The sequence below is a fragment of the Lipotes vexillifer genome, unplaced genomic scaffold (assembly GCF_000442215.2).
Source record: "Lipotes vexillifer unplaced genomic scaffold, Lipotes_vexillifer_v1.1 scaffold98, whole genome shotgun sequence".
NCBI lineage: Eukaryota > Metazoa > Chordata > Mammalia > Artiodactyla > Lipotidae > Lipotes > Lipotes vexillifer.
Genome location: NW_006799611.1, coordinates 495347 through 519691, shown reverse-complemented (window position 1 = coordinate 519691; position 24345 = coordinate 495347). Strand labels below are relative to the sequence as shown.

Genomic DNA, 24345 nt, shown 5'->3' with positions numbered 1-24345 from the left:
GGTGTGCTGTGCCAGGCAGGTGAAAAGCAGTAGAGAAGGCAGGTGGGGCCCCTGACCTCTGACTGATTACAGCCACCCGCCAGACTGAGCTCCTTGTGGGTTCTTTTCCTAGGCTCATCTTTATATCCCAAAGCCTGCAGTGCCTACAGCAGACACACATCCATTGTGGCTGACTGTGGAGAGGAGAGAGAGCTTGCTTCAGACTCACATCTAGGGATCAGAGGCTGTTTCACGCAGTCTTGAGCTCGCCCTTGAGAGACATGGGGTGTGGATATTCAGAGCTGAGGGAAGGGGCTTTCAGGCCAGGAAAACAACAATGCAAATACTTGGAGTCCGAAAAGAAAGGAGCATGAAGACGGCACAGTAAGTGGCTCCGTCTGGGTAAAGCATGGGGTGCTTGAAGGTAAGAAGTATGTTGCAGAGCAGGGGTCCCGAACTCCCGGGCCGTGGACCGGTACCGGTCCTCAGCCCGTTAGGAACCGGGCCGCACAGCAGGAGGTGAGCGGCCGGCGAGCGAAGCTTCATCTGCCGCTGCCCGTCGCTGGCACTGCTGCCTGAGCCATCCTCCCCTCCCCCCGACAAAAACTGTCCTCCACGAAACCGGTTCCTGGTGCCAAAAAGCTTGGGGACCTCTGTAGAGGAAGGTCGGGAACAGGCCGTAAAGGACACATGACCCAGCAGAGCCTCAAGTGCTTGTAAACGCATCACAAGGAAATCATTCAAAATCTACACACGTTCAAACTGATCTTACAGATTCAACACCATTCCTCTCAAAATCCCAGCTGGCTTCTTTGCAGAAACTGACTAATGTTAGAAGTCACGTGGAAATCTGAGGGACCCAGAATAGCCAAAATCATCCTGACAAAGAAGAACAAAGTTGGAGGACTCATACCACTTGGTTCCAACACCTGCTACAAAGCTCCAGTAACCAAGACTGTGTGGTTCTGGCATAAGGAAAGACATATATAGATCAATGCAAGAGAACTTGGAGACCAGAAACAAACCTTCATGCTTACGGTCAACTGGTATTCAACAAGGATGCTGAGACAATTCAACGGGGGAAAGAACAGTCTTTTCAACAAATGGTGCTGGAACAACTGGATACTCACAAGCAAAAGAATGCATTTGTTTAAATCAACTATACTTCAATAAAAACATTTTTAAAAAAAGAACAAATCTGAACCCCTATCTGGCACCATTCACAAACTTTAACTCAAAATGCATCAAAGACATAAATGAAAGAGCTGAGACTATAAAACTCTTAGAAGAAAACACAGGCATAAATCTTGGTGACCTTGGATTTGGCAATGGTTTCTTGGGTGTGATTCCAACAGCATGAGCAACAAAGGAAAAAAAAATAGATAACTGGAACTCCACCAAAATAAAAAACTTTTGTGTTTCAAAGGACCGCATCAAGAAAATGGAATAACTGTACATCAACTATACCTCAATTTAAAAAAAGAAAAAAAGTGAAATGAAAACCCACAGAATGGGAGAAAATTTTTGCAAATCATATAACTGATAAAGGACATATCGAGAATATATTAAAACATTTTTACAACTCAATCATAAAAAGAAAACCCAATTTTAGATGGGCAAAGAATTAGAATAGCCATTTCTCCAGAGAAAATAACAAATGGCTAATAAGGATATAAAAAAATGTTCAACATCATTAGCCATAAGGGAAACACAAATCAAAACCACAACGAGAGACCACTGCATACCAACTAAGATGGTGAGAATTAAAAAGAATGACAATAACAAGTGTTGAAGTTGTGGAGAAACTGGAACCCTCAAACACTGCTGGCTGGAATGTAAAAGGGTAGAGCTCCTTTGAGAAACAGTTTGGTAGTTTCTCAAAAAGTTAAATATGGAGTTACCATATGACCTAGCAATTCCATTGCTTAGGTATATACCCAAGAGCAATGAAAACATACGGCCACACAAAAGTTTGTGCATCAGTGTTCAAAGCAGCATTATTCATAATAACCCTAAGTGAAACAACCCAAATATCCATCAATTGAATGGATAAGCAAAATGGTATATCCATATAATAGAATATTACTTGGCAACAAAAAAAGGAATGAAGTGCTGACATGCTACAACATGAACCTACCTTGACAACATTATGTTATGTGAAAGAAGCCAGACACAAAAGACTACAGATTATACAACTTCATTTATATGAAATGTTCAGAACAGGCGAATCTATACGGAAAGTAGATTAGTGGCTGCCTAGGGCTGGCAGGGGGGTAGGGAGGAGAGGACTAGGGAGAAATGGAGATTGACTGCTAACGGGTACAGTTTCTTTTGGGGTGATGAAATGCTCTAAAATTGATTGTGGTAAGGGTTGCACAGCTCTGCGAATATACTAAAAACCACCGGATTGTAACTTTAAATGGGTAAATTGTATGGTATGCGAATTATACCTCAAGAAAGCTGTTATCCCCAAAACTCCAATACATAAATATATATAAAAATCTATTGGTAAAAGGTGCTTAAACACATGCTTTTACATAGTGGCACTATGGTTAAACGTGTGGCGAGTCACGCTTGTGTGTGTCATCTAGTTATTCCCCCACTTCTAGATGTGTAACCTTGGATAAGCTCTTTAAACCCTAAGTAGTTACTGTGCCTCATTTTTCTCATATGTGAAATGGGTATAATAATACCCATCTCCAAATAGGGGTCTTACTGAAGATTAAATGAGATCAGGTATGTAGAGCGTTTAGCATAAAGACACACTAAATACCAACTATCACAATTATTAGCTAATACACGTCAGTAACAAACAAAAGCAGCCCAATGTCCAAAAGTGAGGAGACTATTAAGACAAGTAGGCTATACAATGCAATCCACTTGTTTCATTAAAATAACAACTATGTGGGGGTCTGTGTAAATAGGGAAAGTCTGGTCCATAAGAAATGCTTGCAAGAAAACAGCAAAAAAAAAAAAAAAAAAAGAAGTAGGTCCAAAATGGGGCTAACTATGGAAAAATAAAGTATGTGTGACAAAAAGTGAAATGCAGAGTTTCATAAATGGGTCATGTGTCATAAAGAGAGGATTCTGTGTATTTGTTTTTTATTTACTGCATCACTGTTGTGGATATCCTAACATTGGTCATAAGTAATTTAAAATAGAACAAGTTATAGCACATCAAAATGAGGAGGCTCAACTACCCAGAGGTTTCCAGCTCTCTTTGACAACCGGCGTGCACAACAAGAACCTCGAAGTGCCCCAGGATCCCGAAGAAGAGCCGACGTGTCAGCCACTCACTCCCGCTCTGTGCTGCTCAGGGATCAGAGTCTTCCCTCAATTTCGGATCCTGAGAACTCTAAGCTGCAGTCTTTCTGGTTCTGACTTTTCTCGTGTACTCCAAGAGCCCAAAATGGAGATATTATTGCACTTGTGATCCCTGCGTGCTTTTGGTTTTTTCCTTTTGCTTCTGGGTCTCATGCCAAGCTTGGCTTCAGCAGCACCGGAGAACGGGCTAAGGACAAACTATAACCGGTTTCACTGTCCCCTTCCTGAGTGAGCCGATTCAGCAGGGAGCACTGTTCTGCTCATTTACATGCCGCTACCCAGAACACTGAGAACTCCTTGGAGAACCAAGTCAGGCATATGTCAAAAGCAGCAGGGTTTATTTGGGGCACGCAGTAAGGCCTCCTAAAATGTTTCCGAAGAAAAATGCACATAAAAATGTCTAAAAATATACCTGAAGGAAGAAAATTCTCATCGTGACAAGTAGTAGTAAGGGGTGACTCACGTGTGTCTACCGTCTCCTGAATTGGGATGAAGCCGACAGGCAGAGTGTCCTTGATGTCGATGAGCTTCATGTCCACTAACACGTTCCCTAAATGGCTCTTGGGAAGAAAGAAGAGAGATATAGATGATTAATCTGAACACGCCTGTAGTGGGTTTGCCATTTTGGCTTCAAAATGCATATTTAACACAAGACTTGTGCAGCTTTACGACAGCAGGTTAATTAGAGTAGGTGTCATTTAATGTTCCCCAGCAGTTACACAGGGACTCTGCTGGCCCCCGGGGAGGAGTTTCATCTGCAGAACCTCAAAGCCACTCACTCAGATGTGGCCTTGGTTAGCAAGATGAGCCCTGAGCATCAGCTCTTGGGGTAGCAGGTTTAGAAAGAGAACATTCCTGGGGTGGTCGCTGCACAGGGAGAGCTGCATCTCAGCCTAACAGAGAACCAATCACACTCCTAAGTGATCGCCAGTCTGCATACTGACACACATTTCGGTGGCTAGACACATTCTGTAAAACCCCACGAATCATAAACTCATACACAGTGAAAAGCCCTGCTGCCTAATGTTACACATCTTCTAAAATGACACGCACAAGGGCCTCCTATAGCTGCTACTTAGTGGTAGTGCACGCGGTCCACAGTGCGCCGTTTCCATAACCAGTGCAAAAATATCTTCGAAGACAGCGTGCCATCCTGTAATTGCAAGAGAGAATTCTCTGCAAACGCACTGGCACTCGCAGCCCACATTTCAAGCTGGAAACAAGCTCTAAAGCGATCTACCCTACAACTTAGATATGTGGGCCCACCTCGGAGATTTCATTAAATTCTTCAGTTAAAAAAAGAATGATGCCTTCTGATCCCAAATCTCTCCTGTCAGGATACTAGCAATGCACTTGGAATGCTCACCTTCCAGAAGCACCTCATCCCCACAAGTCCCCATGAGCACACTCTCAGTTTACCTGTTCTGCGTTCCCGGACGACCCCACCACCTTGCCCTGCACAGCAACTCCTCAGGCGTCCTGCTCAGAGAAGGGCGTGCCCCTCCGTCTCTGTGCCCCACCCCATCCTGCGCAGTGCCAACACCATCCCTGAAAGCCAATCAGGGAATTCCTATCATCTAAACTCTACGCTATGTCCTCTCTCAGTACTCTCAATTTTCCTTCATATCAATTTATAATGACATATTTGTGAGGTTCTTATTTAATATCTGCTTCCCCACTAGAGTTTGAGAGCCACGAGGACCAAAACTATCTCTGCTACTACTATATATCCAAGCCTAGCATAGATCTGGGCACACAGTAGGTGCTCAATAATTATCTGCTGAATAAATTAATGTTTTTTGGTACATTTTTAACTGGGCAGGCCACTCAGAATCAGAAATCAAACTGGATTTGCTTGGATGATGAATCTAAACAATATCAATAGATATATTAAAAGTATATTTAATAAATGTATTATAAACCAAAAGTACACAGATGAAATAAATTCTTGAAATTTAGCCATGAAGGTCAAAATGGCAAGTGTAAACTATGACCAGTGTTTTTTCGGCACTGTGGTCACAAAACCGTTTCTCTAGAAATATGGTATTTGCTGAGGATTTAATATTATTACATTTCAGGTAGCTGGGTCTCAGGAAAACAATGCACAGATCAGCGCAGCAAGTGGAAAGCGGAACCCTCACTGATGCGGAATAAATCTCTGACTGTGGAGGAAGGGTCTGAACCATTAACCCAACTCGCAAGCATCAGCTGCTTTCAGAATCACCTGATCTAATCTATCATAATTTTTTTTCATGGCAGTTGCTTTTCCATGTCATCGCTGTTTTCTGCATTGAGAAATTAACAACTGGGTATGTTTTCCTGCCCCATAGATGGACGGGTGTTCATCAATATCCTTCTCAAACGTCTTTTACTTGACAAGCTGGGTTTTACAGAAGTCAACTGCAAACCACTTAGCGACCTCACACTCCACACTCTACAAATGTCCCTGACCATAAAACCAGAACATCAGTGGTGCAGCCATTAAAAAAAAGCATGAAAAAACCCCTCCTGTGCATATGGAACGGGAGCCTGCACTGTCAGAGCTTCCCGCAGCCCAAGTGTGGTCCCTCCGTGCAGGGGCTGCCACTGCACCGGGTTTAATACAGTAAGTCTGCGACACCATTAATTTTGCTTCTTCCTCTCCCCTCCCCCATCCCGTGCTCTCTTTCATTTCCTCCTCATACATATGAAGAACGTACTCCCAATCCTTGTTGAGCAAATGATTCATGCCAAAAGCCCAATATGCACTGACTCAGGGTATTTGTATTGTCTCTGGTAGCCAGTATTTGCTAGTATACTGTAATTATTTTTGACAACCTTGCATTTAAGGTAGCCACAGATAACCAACTTAATATTCAAATGTTCATAAATTCTTCTGTTTAATATCCTCCCTACCTAATCTATGTACATTATTATTACAGGTAATGCAGAAAGTACAGGGCATGAAAAGTGCAATTAATCTCAACCCTTCCCCAGGAAGCAATGTCACTCCAAAGCCAGGTTTCTGTATTAATAGCATTATTGGGGGAAAGGAATTTAGGTTCCAAAGGAGTCTCCCCAAACTCCTACACAGGGAGTCTCAAGTCACCTAATTAAGAATCTGTCCAGTCTTGAGATTCCACATCCCTCCTTTGCAGTTGTAAAAAATTATGTCATGCAAAGTCTTGGCTCTGACAGCAGGGCCGGGACAGACCGGCTGTAACATTAAAATATGCCTTATTCCTGCTCTAATCCTGGGCTGGCAAGTGGGCCCCTGCCACCCCTTCAGCTGTATCCCTCTGGATCTCACTATAGGACCCATTCATTCTTTTAATGAAAATAAAATGCACCTAATTTCCTTACTGCCCCAAAAGAGGGGCAGAGGATTCTCCCACTGCCCTTGTCCTCATCTTGCATCCCCTCATCACACCCACCTCCCCACGTCTGCCCAGCCCTCATGGAGCAAGACACGCATAGCAGGCACTCTAGGAACATCTCCTGAACGTTCGACAAATGTTGACTAAATCGGTGTATTTTCTATCATCCACTTACCCGTGATGCCTAAAATTAACAAGCCCCAGTGACTTCTCTCTATCATTTTGAGACTTGTCATTGTCCCCACTCCAAGGGATCAGGGGGCTCTTCTGGCCTAGAGTACTGACACCCCACGGCCTTCAAGGAAACGCAACAAAAACAGAAATCAAAAATGACCAACGAGATCGTAGCTGTCCTCTGCGGCCACGGTCTCCTCTTCAGTAGGAGAGGCTGAGGCTGAGTAGAGACCAGGAGTGAACACATGAAACCACCAGGCAGAGTGAGGGTGTGAATGAGATGCTCAGCCCTCAGGAGTTGGTCCTCACAGCCCTGAGCGGCAGTGAACACACGGACCTTCTGCAGAAAGGGTAGCCAGTGGGCAGAAAAGAGGTGACAAAAGCTAAGAATACGACTAGTTTCAAAAAAGGTTTAGGTAAGCTCCAGGGACAAAGGAGACAAGAGTGAACTGTATGTGGATGTGGACGCAGGAGGGAAGGATGGGGCCGAGGGGGCACTACCCCTAAGATCACGAGCCCCACGTCTGGAAGGGCAACCCGGCCTTCGGACCTGTTCCTGGGGTTTCCTCGGCTGCACCGTGACCTGAGGGACCTGCTCAGACCCACCGCAGGCTCACCTGCCAGGACTAGCCCCTACTCCACCAGAAACTCTGTTCGTTACAGCAAGCATGTATTACTCTCATCATTAGTGGGAAAAAATTAAAGCAATGAGTTCTCCCTGAGTATGTTAGGAATCATTTTCCTAACAAAGACTTACCCACAAACAACAGGAATGGCTGGTGGAAGAGAGTGTGGGCCAGAGAACTGTGTGACTGTCCACAGCCAGCTTATGCTGCAGGGACGCACGAGGACTGTGATAGGACCACAGGGCTGTGGGGTTTGTGATGGAGAAAGACCGTTGACTTTCCCCTTCCATGCTTCTGAATGGGGATGTTTGAACCTGATTTTTTTCTTTATAAATCATGAACATGTATTACTGTTATAATAAAATTTATAAAAATATTTCCCACCCAATTTTTTTTTTTTTTTTTTTTTTTGTTCTCCACACACCAGGCTCTTTCATAGCTGAATGACTGTGTAATGGCTGGTTTTTTTTTTTTTTTTTTTTTTTAGCATTCAGGCCCAAAATAAAATGTCACCTTAAAAATGAAAATCTGACTTCCCTATTTGCAGTTAGGGAAGACAGGTGGCCTTGGACCAGCATGAAAACTCCCTGATGTCAGAAAGGAGCTAGCACTTCAAGAGCCTATCTGAGGACAGAAGCAGCATATTTGCACAGTGCCCAGGACAGGTCTCACACAGGGTGGACACTCACGAAAGCCACTTCTCTTTTTTCTAAGCCACCCGTTAGAATACTTTGTTGGAAGAGCTTTAGTAGATGTCTTTAAAATTTCCTAATCTATGGGCTTAAGTATTAAAAACAACACAGTAAAAGAAATCTGCCTGTGGGGTGGATACCTACCTGCAGAAACAATGAAATGTCATATGTCAGAGAGACCCGGGGAGAAAGTCCACAAGGCCATGTCTGGGGGAGGGGTGACCACGTGGCATCCTTCTAGCTATGCTCCCATCTGTTGGTCAGCTTTAAATCCAGCTCCCCCGGAAGACACTTACCTCCGTACTACCCTGTGATTTGTTACTTGGAGGAAAGGCAGGCAGACAAGAGCTGTGAGAGAAATCTCCTAGTCTCCTTCGGAGAACACGTTTTAATGGAATTCACTGTACACTTGGGTATGCGGTTAATAATACTGTTAATAAGTGAAACACAGCACAGGCTGCTGTACCCCATTCACTAAAACCACAGATGAATTAACATAGTGATGAAAATAAACCACAACCAAAAAACGAGGAGATTTCAAACAGGAATGTAAATGACTTGTGCTCACTTAGCAAACAGAAAACCACTAAGACTTACATTTTCTTTGGAAAATGATCTTGTGAAGCACAGGTATCTGGTAACCTTGGATTTAAATAAGCCGTCTTTCCAGAGGTCAGCATCCACACCATCTGCTGTCTGTGCAACCTACACCAAAGAGATGGAGAAAAGGACAGCAGGTGAGGCAGGATGCAGCCGAGGGCGTGTGTGAGCAGCTTCTTTGTACCTGCACCAATTAACTCCAGCCTGGACTCGCGCGGCATCTCATTAGTCCATTTCATGAGGCCCTGGGAAGAGATTTTCCAAGAGGGGTAAAGGGAGAGTGTGAAAAATAACAACTTCTAAAAATACTGTCCCTGGGGAAGCCATTGATTAAAGACACACTGACAAAAGTGGTTCTAATGAGAAAAGAGCAAATTTTGTTGTCATGGACCAAGAAGGGATTGGAGAAGTCAGCAAATTAAGTTGCTCATTACCACTTACTCGGGGGACAGTACAGGGTGCAGAAAAAAGTCCAATAGGGTGTGAAATGCCACCTGAAAGGGGCACCGCCCGCCGTGAGCCTGGCACGGCGTCCTGTTCTGTCCGGGACCCGGGCCGGCCAGGGGCTGCCGTCACCGGGACTCTGCTGGGCACTGGGTGGGGGGGGTGGGGGGGCGGGGAGTTGGGAGATGCACTGTTTCTTCTCTGCACAAGCTCTGCGAGTGGTAGTCAAGGTCGGAAACTGTAGCATGATAGGAAAATTTAAAAAGACTCAGCTGCTTGTTTATAGTCTAAAGAGCCATCTTCTTGTATTCAGCCGCAGAAATTTTCCTCTAAGCAGCATTCAAGGATGAAGCCAGCCTTGATTTGAGTCTTACAGGTCCTGTGCATGGGACTGTGGGGCTGCGGCTAGTGGGAAGAGTTCACAAGGGCACGGGAGAGGAGACGGAGGCCGGCCAGGATGCGCTCTCCCCATTCTCTCCAAGATACTCATTAACGGACCATCAGGGCCTGGGCTGCTTCCTCCCACAGTGGCCTAACAGGTCAGAGTATTAACCAACCTCCCACACCCTGGCTGGACCCCAACGGGGGCCCCCCGGAAGACTGGGAGCAGTGCCCTTTTGGGGATGAGCTCTGCAGCTGCCACCCCTGTCCCCGCTAGGGCACTCTGGGCATCTCCCTGCTCGTGCTTCTGAGGCTTAGACTTTGGGAAGCCGTCCTTGATCTGACAAGCTCCAGGCCGTTCTCACAAACTGCTGAAAGCACCTCCATTCTTCATACAAAATGGCCCTGATGCAGCCCCATCCCGTGTCCACACTGCACAGCAGGCCCACGACCTCGGACTGTCACATGCGCAGGGCAGGGGGGCAGGGGTGGCTCCACTGGGATGGTCCCCAGAGCCCCGACCGCCACGCTCTCTGAGGGGGCCTCTGGAAAGCCCAAAGGCCAACTGGCAAAAGAAAAACACATTCTTTCAAACCCAACGATCCTAAGTTAGCAAGTGCAACAAAGGGAAAAGAAAGGTCCTTACTCTAAACACGCAGATATGTTTGACCTGAAACCTGAAGGAGGAGTGGTATGGGGACAATCTCAGGGAACGTCTGCTCCAAGTATGTCACCCTCACAGAAAGAAACACGACGGAACAGGATCAGGCCTTGCCCGCATCTCTCCCCGTAACGGTCATACATAAAGTTTCTCGGAAAACATGAAATTGGAAGCAGTGGCCCCAACTTCCCACTCCCAAGGATGCCTTTTGCTTTGTTTTCTCCCATGGGTTCCATGTTTGAAAGATTTTTGTTTCCCAAACTGTACTTTTATTGTATTTCCTCAGTTCTAAGATGTAGTCGTTTGGGAATCACCCATGGATTTAAAGAAATATCGTATCAAAATGCACAAACCTATTTTAAGATGCATCCTAATTTCAGAACCATTAAAATGTGAAAAGATGCTATAGGAAAAAAGAAATAAGAGAACCTATGTGGTTTCTCTATAATAAATGCATTATTTTTGATAAATTTTTAAAAAGAGAGAGACTGCAGAACACTCAAAGGCTGTGGGACCACAGGCTGGGACTCAGAAGGAAGAGAGCTGTGTCCAACCTCCTACGGAAAAGGCAGGCGGTTGAGAAGGGCTTTCCAGGCTACTGGCAATTCCACCGAGGGGTGTTATGCACCCTAAATCAAGGCTATTGTTTCCAGGGTTTGAAAATGACGACTCCCTCCTCTCACCCACTGCTAGAATTTTCCCTTTTCTGAATGAGAAGACACCTTGTAGGATAAAGAGGCCGGCGCAGGAGTGCCAAGGGAGAAAGCAGGCAGTGGACCTGCTCCCTCCTCAGAGGCCCCCTTCTCTCCTTCTCATCATGGCAGTTACGGTCCTCCAACCCGCTCCTGAGAAACATTCAACACAGACAACCAAAGGCCCAGCTTTGCCCTGAGGCCACGACTCCTTTGCAATGAAGTGAAAATGTGTATCGCCCTCCAACCCCAGCCAAGGGGAGGTGTGGAGGGAGGTGAGGGTGAGAGAGAGGAAGAGGGGGAGAAAGAGAGGGGGCGGGGGAGCGTGTGAGTGTGGTGTGTGTGTGTGTGTGCGCGCGCGCGCGTGTGTATCTGGGCAGAGCGCAGCTGCCCGCAGCCTGGGGCCCGCAGGCCGGCTCCACTGCTAAGCAGGGAGTGGGAAGGTCCGGACCTGGCTCCCAGCCGGACGAGGGAAGTGGCCCTGGTGTAAGAGCCTGGGCCTTCACAGCCCTGCAGTCCGTGGAGCGATAAGAAGTACCCAAAGCTTCTTTACAACCCAGGCACGTAAAGGTGCTGACTAACCTAAACTCTTCCCATCCCAAGTTAGATGAACTACAAGGTAAATGTGGCAGGTGGGCTATCGGGCGCACCTGCAGACCACGTCTAAACTCTGCCCTTGTGAGCTCAGTCCTGAGTCCCAGGATGGGAGGCTGCAGAGGGAGGAGGAAGTGCTCTAGGCATGGCAGACCCCAACCTGACACCCCAATGCTTAAGCAAGCCCCCTACCCTGAGGGCGCTGCAGGGACAGAGGGGATAATGCATGAGATGTGCCTCAGTGCCCACTCAGGACCCCCACAAAGCCAGTGCCAACAGGTCTACAACAAATATGAGGATGTCTGCTCTGACAGCAGAACAGATATTTAAAGTGATACCACACCACGTCAGGATTCGAAAAGCCCTGCATTGTCACATCGGACTCAGCTCCAATCTCCGGTCCTCTGGGACTCCTTCCTCATCTCTGGGACCGGACCTGGTCTCCAGACACAAATCAGGTACCTGTGTGATTAACGTTTACCTGCCCCTACTGCCCCACCACTGGACTAAAAGCTTCACCAGGACGAGGACGATGCCTGATGGCCATTTATCCCCTGCACTAAGCATACTGCCTGATACATATGGGCTCCAACAAAACTTGCTGAAGGAATGAATGAAAGAAAGAATCAGCCAGTCAATCTGGAGCAAAGCGTGAAAAACCAAGGATCCTGCCGACTCCTGGAGTGAGGTAATAAGAATTCTAAAAGATGAAATTTCTAGGACTTAATCCCTTGAACTGAGTGTATGTATCCGCTTCAAAATCACCACTCTGAGGCCACATCCCTATCTCAACAATAAGGCCACTTATTCTTTCGGTTCTTATCTGTACCCTGCCCTGTTCCCCAAATGACTAGAATATGTCCAAAGCTGCTGCTGGCTGCAGCGCCCCCAGAGTGTCTGTCAGAGGGGTTCACACACACACACACACACACACTCTTCTCTCACACACTCACACTCACATACACACTCTCCCACTCACACTCTCATACCCTCCCCCTCTCTTTCTCACATCCTCTCCGGTACAGGAGCTGCCTCTGCGGAGGAGTAGGTGGACAGTGACAGAATGGACACGTGGGTTTATCTCTCTTCTCTGCCAATATTCTTCTAAGATGACAATCAAAGTGGAGGAAGTATTGGGGCCACTAAAATAAAGTGCAAGAGAGGAGTACAACACGAGAGAGATGCCATCGGATGTGTGGAGGTGTGGGAAGTGGAAGGTCTGGGGTGTGGCAGAGTGGAGGTGGTGACGGACGCCCCAGGGCCCTGAGCCACCAGATACCCCTGGGATGAGGGTGGAGGGCCTGGAGGTGGGTGGGTGCGAGTTTAGGGCTGAGACAGGCGGACGGGAACAGGCCTATAAACAAAGCCATTAGACTCCCAGATCCCTACCCCTGTTTCAGAAGTATTTTCTGCAGAAACGGGACCAGTAGGGCTCAGGGCTCCAGAACACCAGACTGATGGGGAAGGAGGTGAAAGAGGAAGACTCCAGAGTGAAAGCAGGGGGTAACTATGCACAGTGAACGGTGACTGAATGGTGGCCCCCTCCAGGCTCACCCTCCTTCCTGCTTCTGGCACCTCGGCAGCCAGGTGTACCCTCTAAATGCTGGAAATTAAAGGATGCATCTCTGGAGAAACTAAAGAGCTCCAGAGAGAGGACCAGCAGCTACAGGCTCTGTGGCCTCCTGTTACAGAGGCCAGCTCCCTGCTGCATCACCCACTGTGCAGCCCACAGGTCATCAGGCCTTACCCCACCGCGGGGATCCGACCCCAGGAGCTAGGGCCTCACTCTTACCTGACAACAAAGGGTCACCAGACATTGGGGGGAGTCTCAAATATGAAAGACAGGGCTCAAATTATTAGGAAAAGGGGAACTTGAAAATAGCACAGATAATATGAGGAAACAGTGAAGGCTAAGGAACAACCAACCAACTCTATAATCAATATCTTCAGAGGGATGAGTGACTACATTGCAACCACCGAACAAGAACAGAATACTGTGAAAAACATTTTAAAAGGAACAATTGAAGACAATGTAAAGAGCTTAGACATAAAAAACTTACGGCTAAAATAACAAATTCAAAAAATATGTTGGAAGAGAAAGTTGAGGAAATCTTCCGGAAAGTAAAATACAAAGATGAGGAGGTTAACTAGAGGGGAAAAAAACTAAGAAAACTGAAGAATCAATACAACATCCAATTAATGAAATTTCCAGAAAGAGAAATAAAAAAAGGAACAAAAGGTGAGCCTCCACCTTAAAGAGGTCCTGAGAGTTCTAGCACAGTGATAAAAAAGCCCCACCCCAAAGCAAAGCAATGGAGAATCCCACCAAATTTGGGATGAAGAAACCACCTTTGAAACTTCCAGAGTGAAATAACAGGCCACGTGCAGAGGAACGGAATCTGAATGCATCAGACTTCTCACCAGCAACACTGCAAACTAAGAGAACCACCTCTTCAAAATTCCGAGGGATTCTGGAATTCTCCACCTAAACCAACATCAAGTAAGCATGAAGGTAGGATAAAGACCTTTGCAGACGTGTAACAATTTACCAAATTCATCCCCTGCCCACCCCTGAACCTACAGGAGGATGCATCAGCACGGCTGGGGGTTGAATCAATAAGGAGGAAACCCTGAGCTCCAGGAACAGATCCCACACAGGACAGCCAGGGGACGGCGGTGGCACGTCCGCCCGGCAGGGCCTGGACAGGAGGGAAAGGAAAGAAGGTCGTGGGACAAAGAGAGATGCAGCCATCTCTGAGGGAGGAGGGAGTACGGGACTGTACTCCAGCACTGGCAAGAGATACAGACGGGCACGTGACGGACGTACGGGAGCATTTACAAAATAAAAACAGAGGCGTAAAGCTGTTTGAAAACATCATTTAGTAACTAGCTTGACAATTTTAAAGAAAAATGTTAAATTCTTGTATAAAAATCAGTAGGCACCTAGACAATAAAGCAAATGAAAGAAACAAGTCAAGAACTAATTCCAAGAAAAGGAAAGGGTTATAAGAAAGGAACTCTAGTCTGGTGCATTACTTGATTCAGTGGTACCCAATGTTTACATGTGTAAACACTGCCCACTAATTTACCAAAAATTGTGATACTGCCTGATAGGGGGAGATTATGAGAAAACTAAACGTGAGGATGTAGGCAGATCAAGAAATAAGCAGTAGAGGGCTTCCCTGGTGGCGCAGTGGTTGAGAGTCCGCCTGCCGATGCAGGGGACACGGGTTCGTGCCCCGGTCCGGGAAGATCCCACATGCCGCGGAGCGGCTGGGCCCGTGAGCCATGGCCGCTGAGCCTGCGCATCTGGGGCCTGTACTCCGCGGCGGGAGAGGCCACAGCGGTGAGAGGCCCGCGTACCACAAAAAAAAAAGAAAAGAGAAAGAAGCAATATAAACACATTATTTAGAAATATGGAGACGAAGTACCAGAAGTGAAAAAATCTAAAAGAGTTGAAAGTAACTGCCTCTGGGGAGTGAAAAATGGAGAACGGGCAGGGACATGGCTGGGGGCAGCTATATTTTCTTATAAGCCTTTTAATACTCTGATTTTTTTAACCTGTACGTGTATCACTTTGTTAAAAAGAAAAACAAATTTTAATTTAAAAAAATCAGAGAGCCGGGAAAATGTCCCATGGAAGACAGTATGGGGGTATCATTCCTTTTAGAGGAACCATTACTATCAGGACCATCAGGGATGTTCCTACAGGCACGTGACCTCGGTTCTAGGCATCTCTGTAGTGTGTCCCAATGCGTGACAACGTTCAAAGCCGCATGCACCTTCTCCACTGCCGGAGTCCGCCAGAGCTAATACGAGGATGAGGGGCTGCAGCCCCCAGTCCTGCAGAACCAAGGCCAGGACGTGGACAAGCTGCCTGCCCAGGGCGGGCTCAGGCTCTGCCTCACACAGCCCAGGCCGCCGACTTCCTTCCTTCTCGGGCTCAAGCTCAGAGGTCCAATTCTGCACCGACGTGCAGCAGTCCCAGAGGGAAACGTGTGTTCAGGAAGCCCTGACGGCCTGCGGGGAGCGGGGCTGGCTACCTGCAGCTGGCTTATGGGGCAAGCCCGTGTGAAGGAATCCTGAGGTTAAAAGTAGGAAACCCTCCTGGTCTGAGGACAGGTGGTGGGGCAGGAATTCCTGCCGAGTACTTACTGTTTGCCAGGCTCTGGTTGAAGCAGGTTATGTGCAGTTTCTCAGTGAATCCTCCCAACCACCCAGTGGAATGGGTACTATTTACTACCCAGTTTACAGGTGAGAAGATGAGGCTTGGAGAACCTCTGTAAACTCAAAGTCATTCACTGGTCAGAGCAGAGGTGGGTCTCCCTGCACCTTGCCTCTCCCCCCTCAGCACCCAGCAAGCAGAACCCCCCCCCCCCCACGGCCCAGGGAAGGATAGTCAACCTTCCAGGTCAGAACCAGGACACCCGTGGGCCCTGCCTTTGGGTCAGCTGAGAAGCCATGTGCATGCCTCCCTGGACCCAAACACAAAGAACCACCCAGGGCCACTTTAAAAAAGCACCAGCAATGCCACAGTGAAAGGCAGCTGGGGGCACATGGCACAGGTTCAGGCTGAATGCTGCAGGGAAGAGAGGGCTTGAGAACACTTCTGGAAGCATGTGGGTCTGGAGAGCTTCGCTCTGATGACAGAAGAAGAGAAGAAAACAAACTAATTTTAACACTGAAATGACTGACTTATTTTGTGAGACTTAAATTTAAGCTAATAGCCCTAATGGTTTTAAAAGGTCCTGTACACTCAGGCAAGGCCTAGTGTTCTAATTACATTCTTTAACTTGCAGGACATGGGAATACCTGAGCTCACACACACCGGGGGAGGTGGAGGAAAAGGTACTAGAGGATGCTGCCACACAAGGACCAAGGAGTGCCCAAGCAGGCAGACCTAGGAAGAAAACACACTTGGATTCATTTGCTCAGGACCTTGATGGAGAGGTGCATGGACTTATGGGAGATGCTGCACCATCATCATCGATGACCCTACTCTGCGGTCTATTCCACTGCATTCTCCACGCTGCAAGGATCATAACACCACCTAACATTTACTGTGTGTGTTCTGTGTGCCAGGACCTGCCCTAAGTATTTTATTCTCAAATTGTTAGTGTAAGTCACTCATTTAACACAACAACCCTGTGAGTTACTGTAAGTAATAACCAGTTACTACCTGATTTTATAGATGAGGAAATTGAGGAACAAAAGGATCTTGGCTAAACAACTTATGGTACATGTCTATATAATGGAACACATATTCAGTTCTTAGAAAGGATGAAGTATGTCTATATATAGAATTATGTCCATAATTTATTAAGTGTGTGTGTGGGGGGAATCTTTTTACCAAAAAGCGTATGAGAGAATCCATTTAAGGGGGAAACGGGCACACCAATTGCTCCTGAAATGAGTACTAAGTGGTATAGCCTTAAATTACATTCATTTGGTGCTGCATATCAAAAGCCTTAAAGATATATATGCTCTGTGACCAAGGAATTCCACTTCTGGGCAGAGAGTCTGAGGAGATAACCAGTTCTGTGCACAAGAGTGGATCATCATTTGCTCCTTCATACTGAGCTTCTGGGCGCCAGACCCCGAAGAGGTGCAGAGGACAGAGGGTTGGACAAGACAGACTCGGTCCCTGACCCCACAGGGGTCATATTCTAGACAGGGGAAGATGCACAATAAACAGGCGAACAAACAAACAAACATAAAAGATAATTTTAGGAGGTAATAAGCACCTTATATAAAAGAGGGTAATGGGGACAGTGACTGCGGGGAGGGAGAGGCTACTCGGGTGGGGGACCGGGGGGAGGCCTCTCTGAGGAGGTGACAGGAAGATGCTGGCATGAGATCTGGAGACAGAGCGGTGCGGGCGGCTGGCGGGGTGGTGTGAGGACGGCAGGGGGAGCAAGGCTGATGGGCGACAGGGGCAGAGAAAGGGACTGGAGCCTGGTAGCGGGGGAGGGGTGCTGTCTAGACAGTGTAACGGCAAAAGTGGGGAGGAAGTGACACATTTCTGATGATTACAGGGCACCCTTACAACAGAAGACTCAGCAGCCTTTTCAAACAACTTTGAGGACAGGTATCTACTAACATGAAAAGTTCAGGGGAAAGCATAAGTTACAAAATGGTTTCTACAGTACAATCCCGGAGTCTAATTTAAGAAAACGGTACAGATGAACTTATTTACAAAACAGAAACAGACTCACAGATCTCAAAACCAAATTTACCAAAGGGGAAATGTGGGAGGAAGTGATAAATTGGGAGACTGGGATTAACATATACAAACTTACTGTATATACAATACATAACTAACAAGGACCTACTGTATAGCACAGGGAACTCTACTCAATATTCTGTAATAACCTATATGGGAAAAGGATCTGGAAATGAATGGATATATATATATATATATCCATCCAATTTACTTTGCTATACACCTGAAACTAACACAACACTGTAAATCAACTATACTTGAATAAAAATGTTTTTTAAAAAAGTACAATCTCATATTTTGTTTTTTAAAAGTTATCTATACAGAAAAGGATCTAGACAGATACAAAGCAAAATATTAACTACTGTTTGGTTCTGCACAGTCGAGATTACGGGTATTCTTTAATGTTATTTTTTAAAATTTACTTTTTTTGAGGTATAACTGACATACAATATTACATTAGTTTCAGTTGTAAAACATAATGATTCAATATTCTATACACTATGAAATGATCACCACAGTAAGTCTAGTTAATATCCGTTACCATACGTACTTACAGAATCTGTGTGCATGCTATGAGGCCTTTAGAGACCTACTCTCTCTGAGCGGCTTTCAAATATGTGATATAGTATCGTTAACTACAGTCACCATGCTGTTCATTACATCCCATGACTTATTTATTTTGTAACTGGAAGTTTGTACCTTTTCACTCTATATAGCTGAGAAAAACAAAAATTAAAAAAATTTAATATTAAAAAAAAAAAAGAAAAACAACAATTTAAAGGATTCATTTGATGGGATGAGAACTAAAGATATGCTGGATTTAAACCTGAGAAACACTTTGTAAATCAGCTCCCCAACTAAGCCCCCTGGAGAGGGTCTGTGCAGTAAATCCTTAAAACTGTCAGAGGTCCTTCAATGTCAGTATCAAGTACTCTTGCCCAAAGAGTAGCTCTTGAAAGACAGCTAACCACCGGTTTTTGTCAATCTGTTCACACCCTGGTGTTTTAAGAGAGCCCACCCACAATTCAAAGATGTGCTTGCCAGACAGAAAGCAATCAAAGGGGCCAGGACATTCTGCAGACATTCCAAAGGAAACATCTGGCAGACACTAGAAACAAGAGCAGCGTTCAAAGGGCTCCTGACGTGTTAGATCATCCTCTGCTGAAACACACACACTTGGCCCAGGTCAGACAGTGCCCAACCGTGGAGCCCCTTAAACCCTTATTCAGACCAGTGTGGGCACAACAGCCTTCTGGATACCTAACAGGAGGTGTGCCCAAATGCTTTCTAAAAACGATAAAGTGAAAAGAGCCTTTTGACTTATCTGCTGATGAGCCCAGGAATGCTTGCTTTTCGGTTCTGATTTGATTTGCATCATTTTACTGTTTTGAATCCTGATTGGAGACTCAAGTCTGCCAGGGGTCTTCAGCTGAAATGTCTGATATTTCTTAGCAAGAGAAACGAACGCACGGCTCTGTCCTGAGCCTGCCACCACCCCCTCAGCCTATGGGCTGTTCTCTCCACTCACGTCCCAGAGCACAGGCCGAGCTCTCCGTCTTTGAGTTCATCATTCCCAATCTGCCCGGTGACCTCCTGCCTCCCCGGCTTTGCCCCCGTGGCTCCCTCTCATCACTCAGGGGGTGGCTGACAGAGTCCCACCCTGCCAGGCCTCCCTGCCCACACTAGCCTGGAGCAAACTCTCTCCTTCCAGGATCTCCCCTTCCGACAGCTGCGTGCATCAAACCTTCTCTAATATGGAGAAAACCATGAGATGGAGGAAAGAACTTGGATTTTTGGAGTCAAAAGGTGGAAACAACCCAAATGTCCATCAACTGATGAACAGAGAAACAAAACGTGATGCGTCCGTGCAATGGAATACTATTTGGCCACAAAAAGGGGACGAAGTACCTACACAGGCTACAACACGGATGAACCTTGACAACATCATGCTAAGTCAAACAAGACAGTCACAAAGGGCCAGATGCTGCACAACTATATGAAATGTCCAGAAAAGGTGAATCCATAGAGACAGAAAATAGATTGGTGGCCGCCAGGGGCTGGAGGCAGGGGGAGATGGGGAGTGACTGCTAATGAGTATAAGGTTTCTTTTTGTGGTGATGAAAATATTCTGAAACTAGACAGTGGTGAAGATTACACAACTCTGACTATAGGAAAAGCCACTGAATTATACACTTTTAAAGGGCGAACTTTATGGTATGTGAATTATATTTCAATAAAGCTGTATTTTTTTTAAAAAAACTCTTAGCATAAGATCTGGCACGTGACAGACACTCCAAAAATGTTAGCCCTTTATTATTACTTCTGCTCCTTAAATTTTTCAGAGTACGTAGCCCAAGGCCTTGCTGGTAGGACACAATCAGATATCTGCCAGATGGCTGAATGAACAAGTAAAAGAATGTGCAGTGTGAAAGATGTACACGGCGTGAAGGGGGCACATCAGGGGCTGCATGGAACGGCCCTCTCTTTATTCCACCCTCCTTGCAGCTGCTGTGGTAACTGCAGGCACAGAAGGGACCGGTTCCTGGTGCTGGGCGGGGTGCAAGAAAGCAAAGGGTCCTGGAGACACCCCTGGAAATCAGGAGCCCTGCTTCTGCATCTGCTGATGGGGAAGGGAAGACACAGGGAAATCAGTTCCTGGGGACTGTGAGGTCCATGAGACAGGAAATGGGAAGGAAACATGGGCAGGGCACTTGGCTGCATCAAAGGGGAATCTCCTCCGCATTCCTGGTGGTCAGGAGAGAGCACCTGGGCCACAAATGCTCGTGCCTCTGCCACCTGCAGCTAGTCACGCCAGGACACAGCCCTGGACCTCCACAGACCCCATGGAGAGCAGCATCAGTGGCCTAGAGGTTCCCTCGTGGCTGGCTGGCACTCAAGTGGAGGGTGGGTTCCTCTCAGCCACAAGCACTCAATCTGTGACAGAGCTGCTGATGACACACCAGTGGCCGAGGCATGAACTACTCAGTCAATAGCACACAGATACCTAGTAATCAACGTGGACCAAAAAATTAAACTAGAGCTCTGCCTCTCATAAAAAACAAATTCTAGGTGGATTAAAGATTAAATGTGAAAAGCAAAACTTTAAAACTTTTCAAAGAAGATGTAAACTATCTTTATGATGTTAATAGAGGGAAATATTAAAGAAATAAACACATGTGTATAAGAAAATCCATAAAAGAGAAGACTGATGAATCTTACTATCCTAAAATTAAAAACTTTGATACTACAAAGGTCACTCAAATAGTGAAAAGACAAGCCTCACACTGTGAGAAATGCATAACTGACAATGGATTAATATCCAAAATAAATAAAGAACCCCTGCAAATCAAGGAGAAAAAGAAATAAGTGAAAAGAAAAATTATATAGAATATGTAGACGCCATATGAGAAAATGTTCACCCACTCTAGGAAAATACAAATTAAAAATGACAATTTTATACCATTCATGGTAAATCATTGACTAAACCATAACTATCTGACCAAAATGAGTGGGGCACAAGCTGGCACAGCCACTTGGGAGAACACATTTACTATGTTCAGTAAGGGGAAAATGACCCGGCAATTCTGCTCCTAAATTGTTCCCTAGAAAAGAAATTCTTAGCATAACGATATGAGGATATTATTTGCAATACCGTTCACAGTAGTGAATTATTGGTGACAACCCAAATCTTCATCAACAGAAGGGTCAATAAATACATCACAGTATATTCATGCAACAGAATTCCACACAGCCTTGAAGACACATGAATGGGAGCCACACATATCCCCAAGGATAAATCTCAAAAACAATGCTAAGCAGAAAACCAAGTTGAAAATATGTACAGTATGGTATGTATTCCATATGATAGCATCTATATAAAAGCAGAAAAGAACATATAGGAATGATAAATACTGAACTCAGTGGTTACTCTGGCACGTGGAAGGGCACGTGGGCCTGGAGGGTGCACAGGCACCAGTAACGTTTTGTTTCTTTTATTAAAAAAAAAACTCACATAAACCTGGTGAAACGTTAAGACTTGGGAAAGATGCATGGCGGTTATGTGGATGTTTGTTACGTTATTGTCTATACTTTTGTATATATATGAAATGTTCTGTACCACAATTTTTTAATTAAAAAAAAATCAGACAATAAAGACCTTAAAAATAAAGGAGTGAGGGCTTCCCTGGTGGCGCAGTGGTTGAGAGTCCGCCTGCCGATGCAGGGGATACGGGTTCGTGCCCCGGTCTGGGAAGATCCCACATGCCGTGGAGCGGCTGGGCCCGTGAGCCATGGCCGTTGAGCCTGCTCGTCCGGAGCCTGTGCTCCACAATGGGAGAGGCCACAACAGTGAGAGGCCCACATACCGCAAAAAAAAAAAAAAAAAAATAAAGGAGTGAGGCATTCAAATACTCGCAAATGTGCACAAGGAGGAGCGTTTCCAGAGGAGACACGGGAAGGACACCCGCTTAAATGTGAGTTTCAGGTAAGCAATGAATCATTTTTTTCAAATTTTAAAAAATTTCAAAATTTTCAGACTTAACTGGGTACGCTGTATTCTTATTTGCTAAGCCTGGCGACCCAAACAAGGAGGCCTGTACTAAGGCTTTGTTTAGTGAAAAACCAGAATGAAACTAAAAGTTGAGCGGGGGAGGATGCCTGCACAGAGCGCTCAGCCTACACGGACACCACACACGGGAAGCGGGAACGTGTGTGACCTACAGACGCTGATCTAGGAAGAGCTAAATGACGCGTGCGTCCTTCAGTAAAGATGTAGCGAGAGCTCACTGCATGATCTAATTCATACTGAGAAGACAAGTTGTGAAGCTGTAGTTCTGAAAGTTATTTACATATGCAAATGCAGAGGAGAAGGAAGGCAAAGCCAACGGATGACAGCAGCTAACAGAAATCAGAGGTGTGGTCGAAAGGTGCTTGAGCTTTGGCTGTGTTGTTTGATATTTCTAAAATAAGAAGTTTTTGTATTCCTTATTTTGTTAAAAATAAATACAATTTCTTGCAAAAGGAAAAAAGAAGCCTAGCAGGATATTTCCAAACTGTTAATAATACGCGTAGGATTAAAGGGAAGAAAATGTAATATTTTTGCTCTTTATTTCTGTAATTCTATATGATTTGGATTTTCTGAAATGAGCTTTTATAATTTTTAAAATGTCATGAAGATATTGTTAATTAAAAAAAAAAAAAAGGCAGGGTTCACTGATTCTCTCTCTATTACGGAATCTGGAGAGTAAGAATTTCGTTATGGAGGATGAGTCTGCCAAGCAGAGGAAGGAAAAGAGAACGAAAGAGAAGCTGCTGCTGAAGCCTAGCTCAGCCCCTGAAGACCACCCTCTCTGTCCTGGCTAACCAGGGCACGGTGTTCCAAAGTCCCTTTCTGGCTATGAGCTAACACCCTAGGCCTCACACGGCCCAATACCTACTCTCCTGGGCCAGGGAGGCAGAACACAGCAGCTTAAAACATGGGCTTTGGTACAGGACAGATGTGAATTCAGATCCTAGCTTTGCCACTTAGTAGCTGTGTGACCTGGGCTGAGTTCCTCAACCTCTCTGAGCCTCAGCTTCTGCCTCTGTAAATGGAGACAATAGGTTCTATCTCACGCAGTTGTAGTAATAATTAAAAGAGACAATTATGAGCCTTGCCGAGCACCCAGCATACAGAAAACACTTCCTCGGTGGTAAATATTGCTGCTCATGTTGTATCAGAAGCACTGTGTCCCTCCCGTGCCGCAGTGGGGTACGCTGGCTGACCTGGCTTTAAATAGAGACTTCTACCTATGGGTACAGTCATCACTAGGCTGCAATTCATCCCTTCAGGCCACAAGGCTTTACTTTTCTTTCAGCAAATATTTACTAAGCACTTACGATACGCAAGGCATTGCACCATGCGCTTCAGCATATACAAGTATGAGTAAGACGTGGAACCTCCCTCAGAGGAAAGCCAGAAGATGTGATGAATCAGTAAGAGGGCACAACACTTAGAGGCAGGAGACCCACCTGCTGTGTGATCTTGAGCCCCTGAGCTCTCCGAGGTTGTTTTCTTATTTGTAATAAGATTATAAGAGTATCTTCATGCGGTCACTCTGTGAAGTAGATACTATCTATGGAAGCAACTAGCACAGGGACAGACACCGCACGGATATTCAGGGTGCGGGGGGTGGGGGTGGGGCTAGAGAAGAATCAAAGGCAGCTTTAGGTGGGGGCCTCATAAAGCATCAACAGGCAGGAATGAAGCAGAGGACGAGGGGAAGGCACGGCCCCAGAAAAGACAGGACCAGAAATGACAGGGGCCTGGGTCCTAAGAGGCCCACTTGCGAGGAGCTGGGATGGCGGGACTCTTGAGAGGAGACACACGGCAGGGTGCAGGAGCAGGGCAGGCGCAGGACTCAGGGCTCGCCCCTGGGCAAGAGGGAGAGTGTCTGGAGAGCTCAGAGCAGGAGGAGAAATTCTAAGAGTGATGCTTAAAGGAGAAACCCCAGAGCTGAGAAGGGAGGGACCAGAGTCCTCCTGGAAGAGACTATCCAGGACACGAATGGTGAGGTCCTGCCCTCCGGCGATAGAGACAGAAAAGGATGATGCAAAAGCTG

At 46.0% G+C, this 24345-nt stretch overlaps 1 protein-coding gene across 1 annotated transcript in view; it reads right to left on the bottom strand.

Moving 5' to 3' along the window:
- MVB12B (multivesicular body subunit 12B) overlaps positions 1-24345 on the bottom strand; it is a 170540-nt gene that overhangs the window by 115837 nt on the left and 30358 nt on the right. Inside the window, exons 4-5 of the mRNA XM_007471823.1 lie at positions 8749-8856; positions 3767-3863 (exon numbers count right to left, since the gene is read on the bottom strand). Of these exons, the coding sequence (XP_007471885.1) occupies positions 3767-3863; positions 8749-8856 (205 nt within the window). The remainder of the gene's footprint in view (positions 1-3766; positions 3864-8748; positions 8857-24345) is intronic.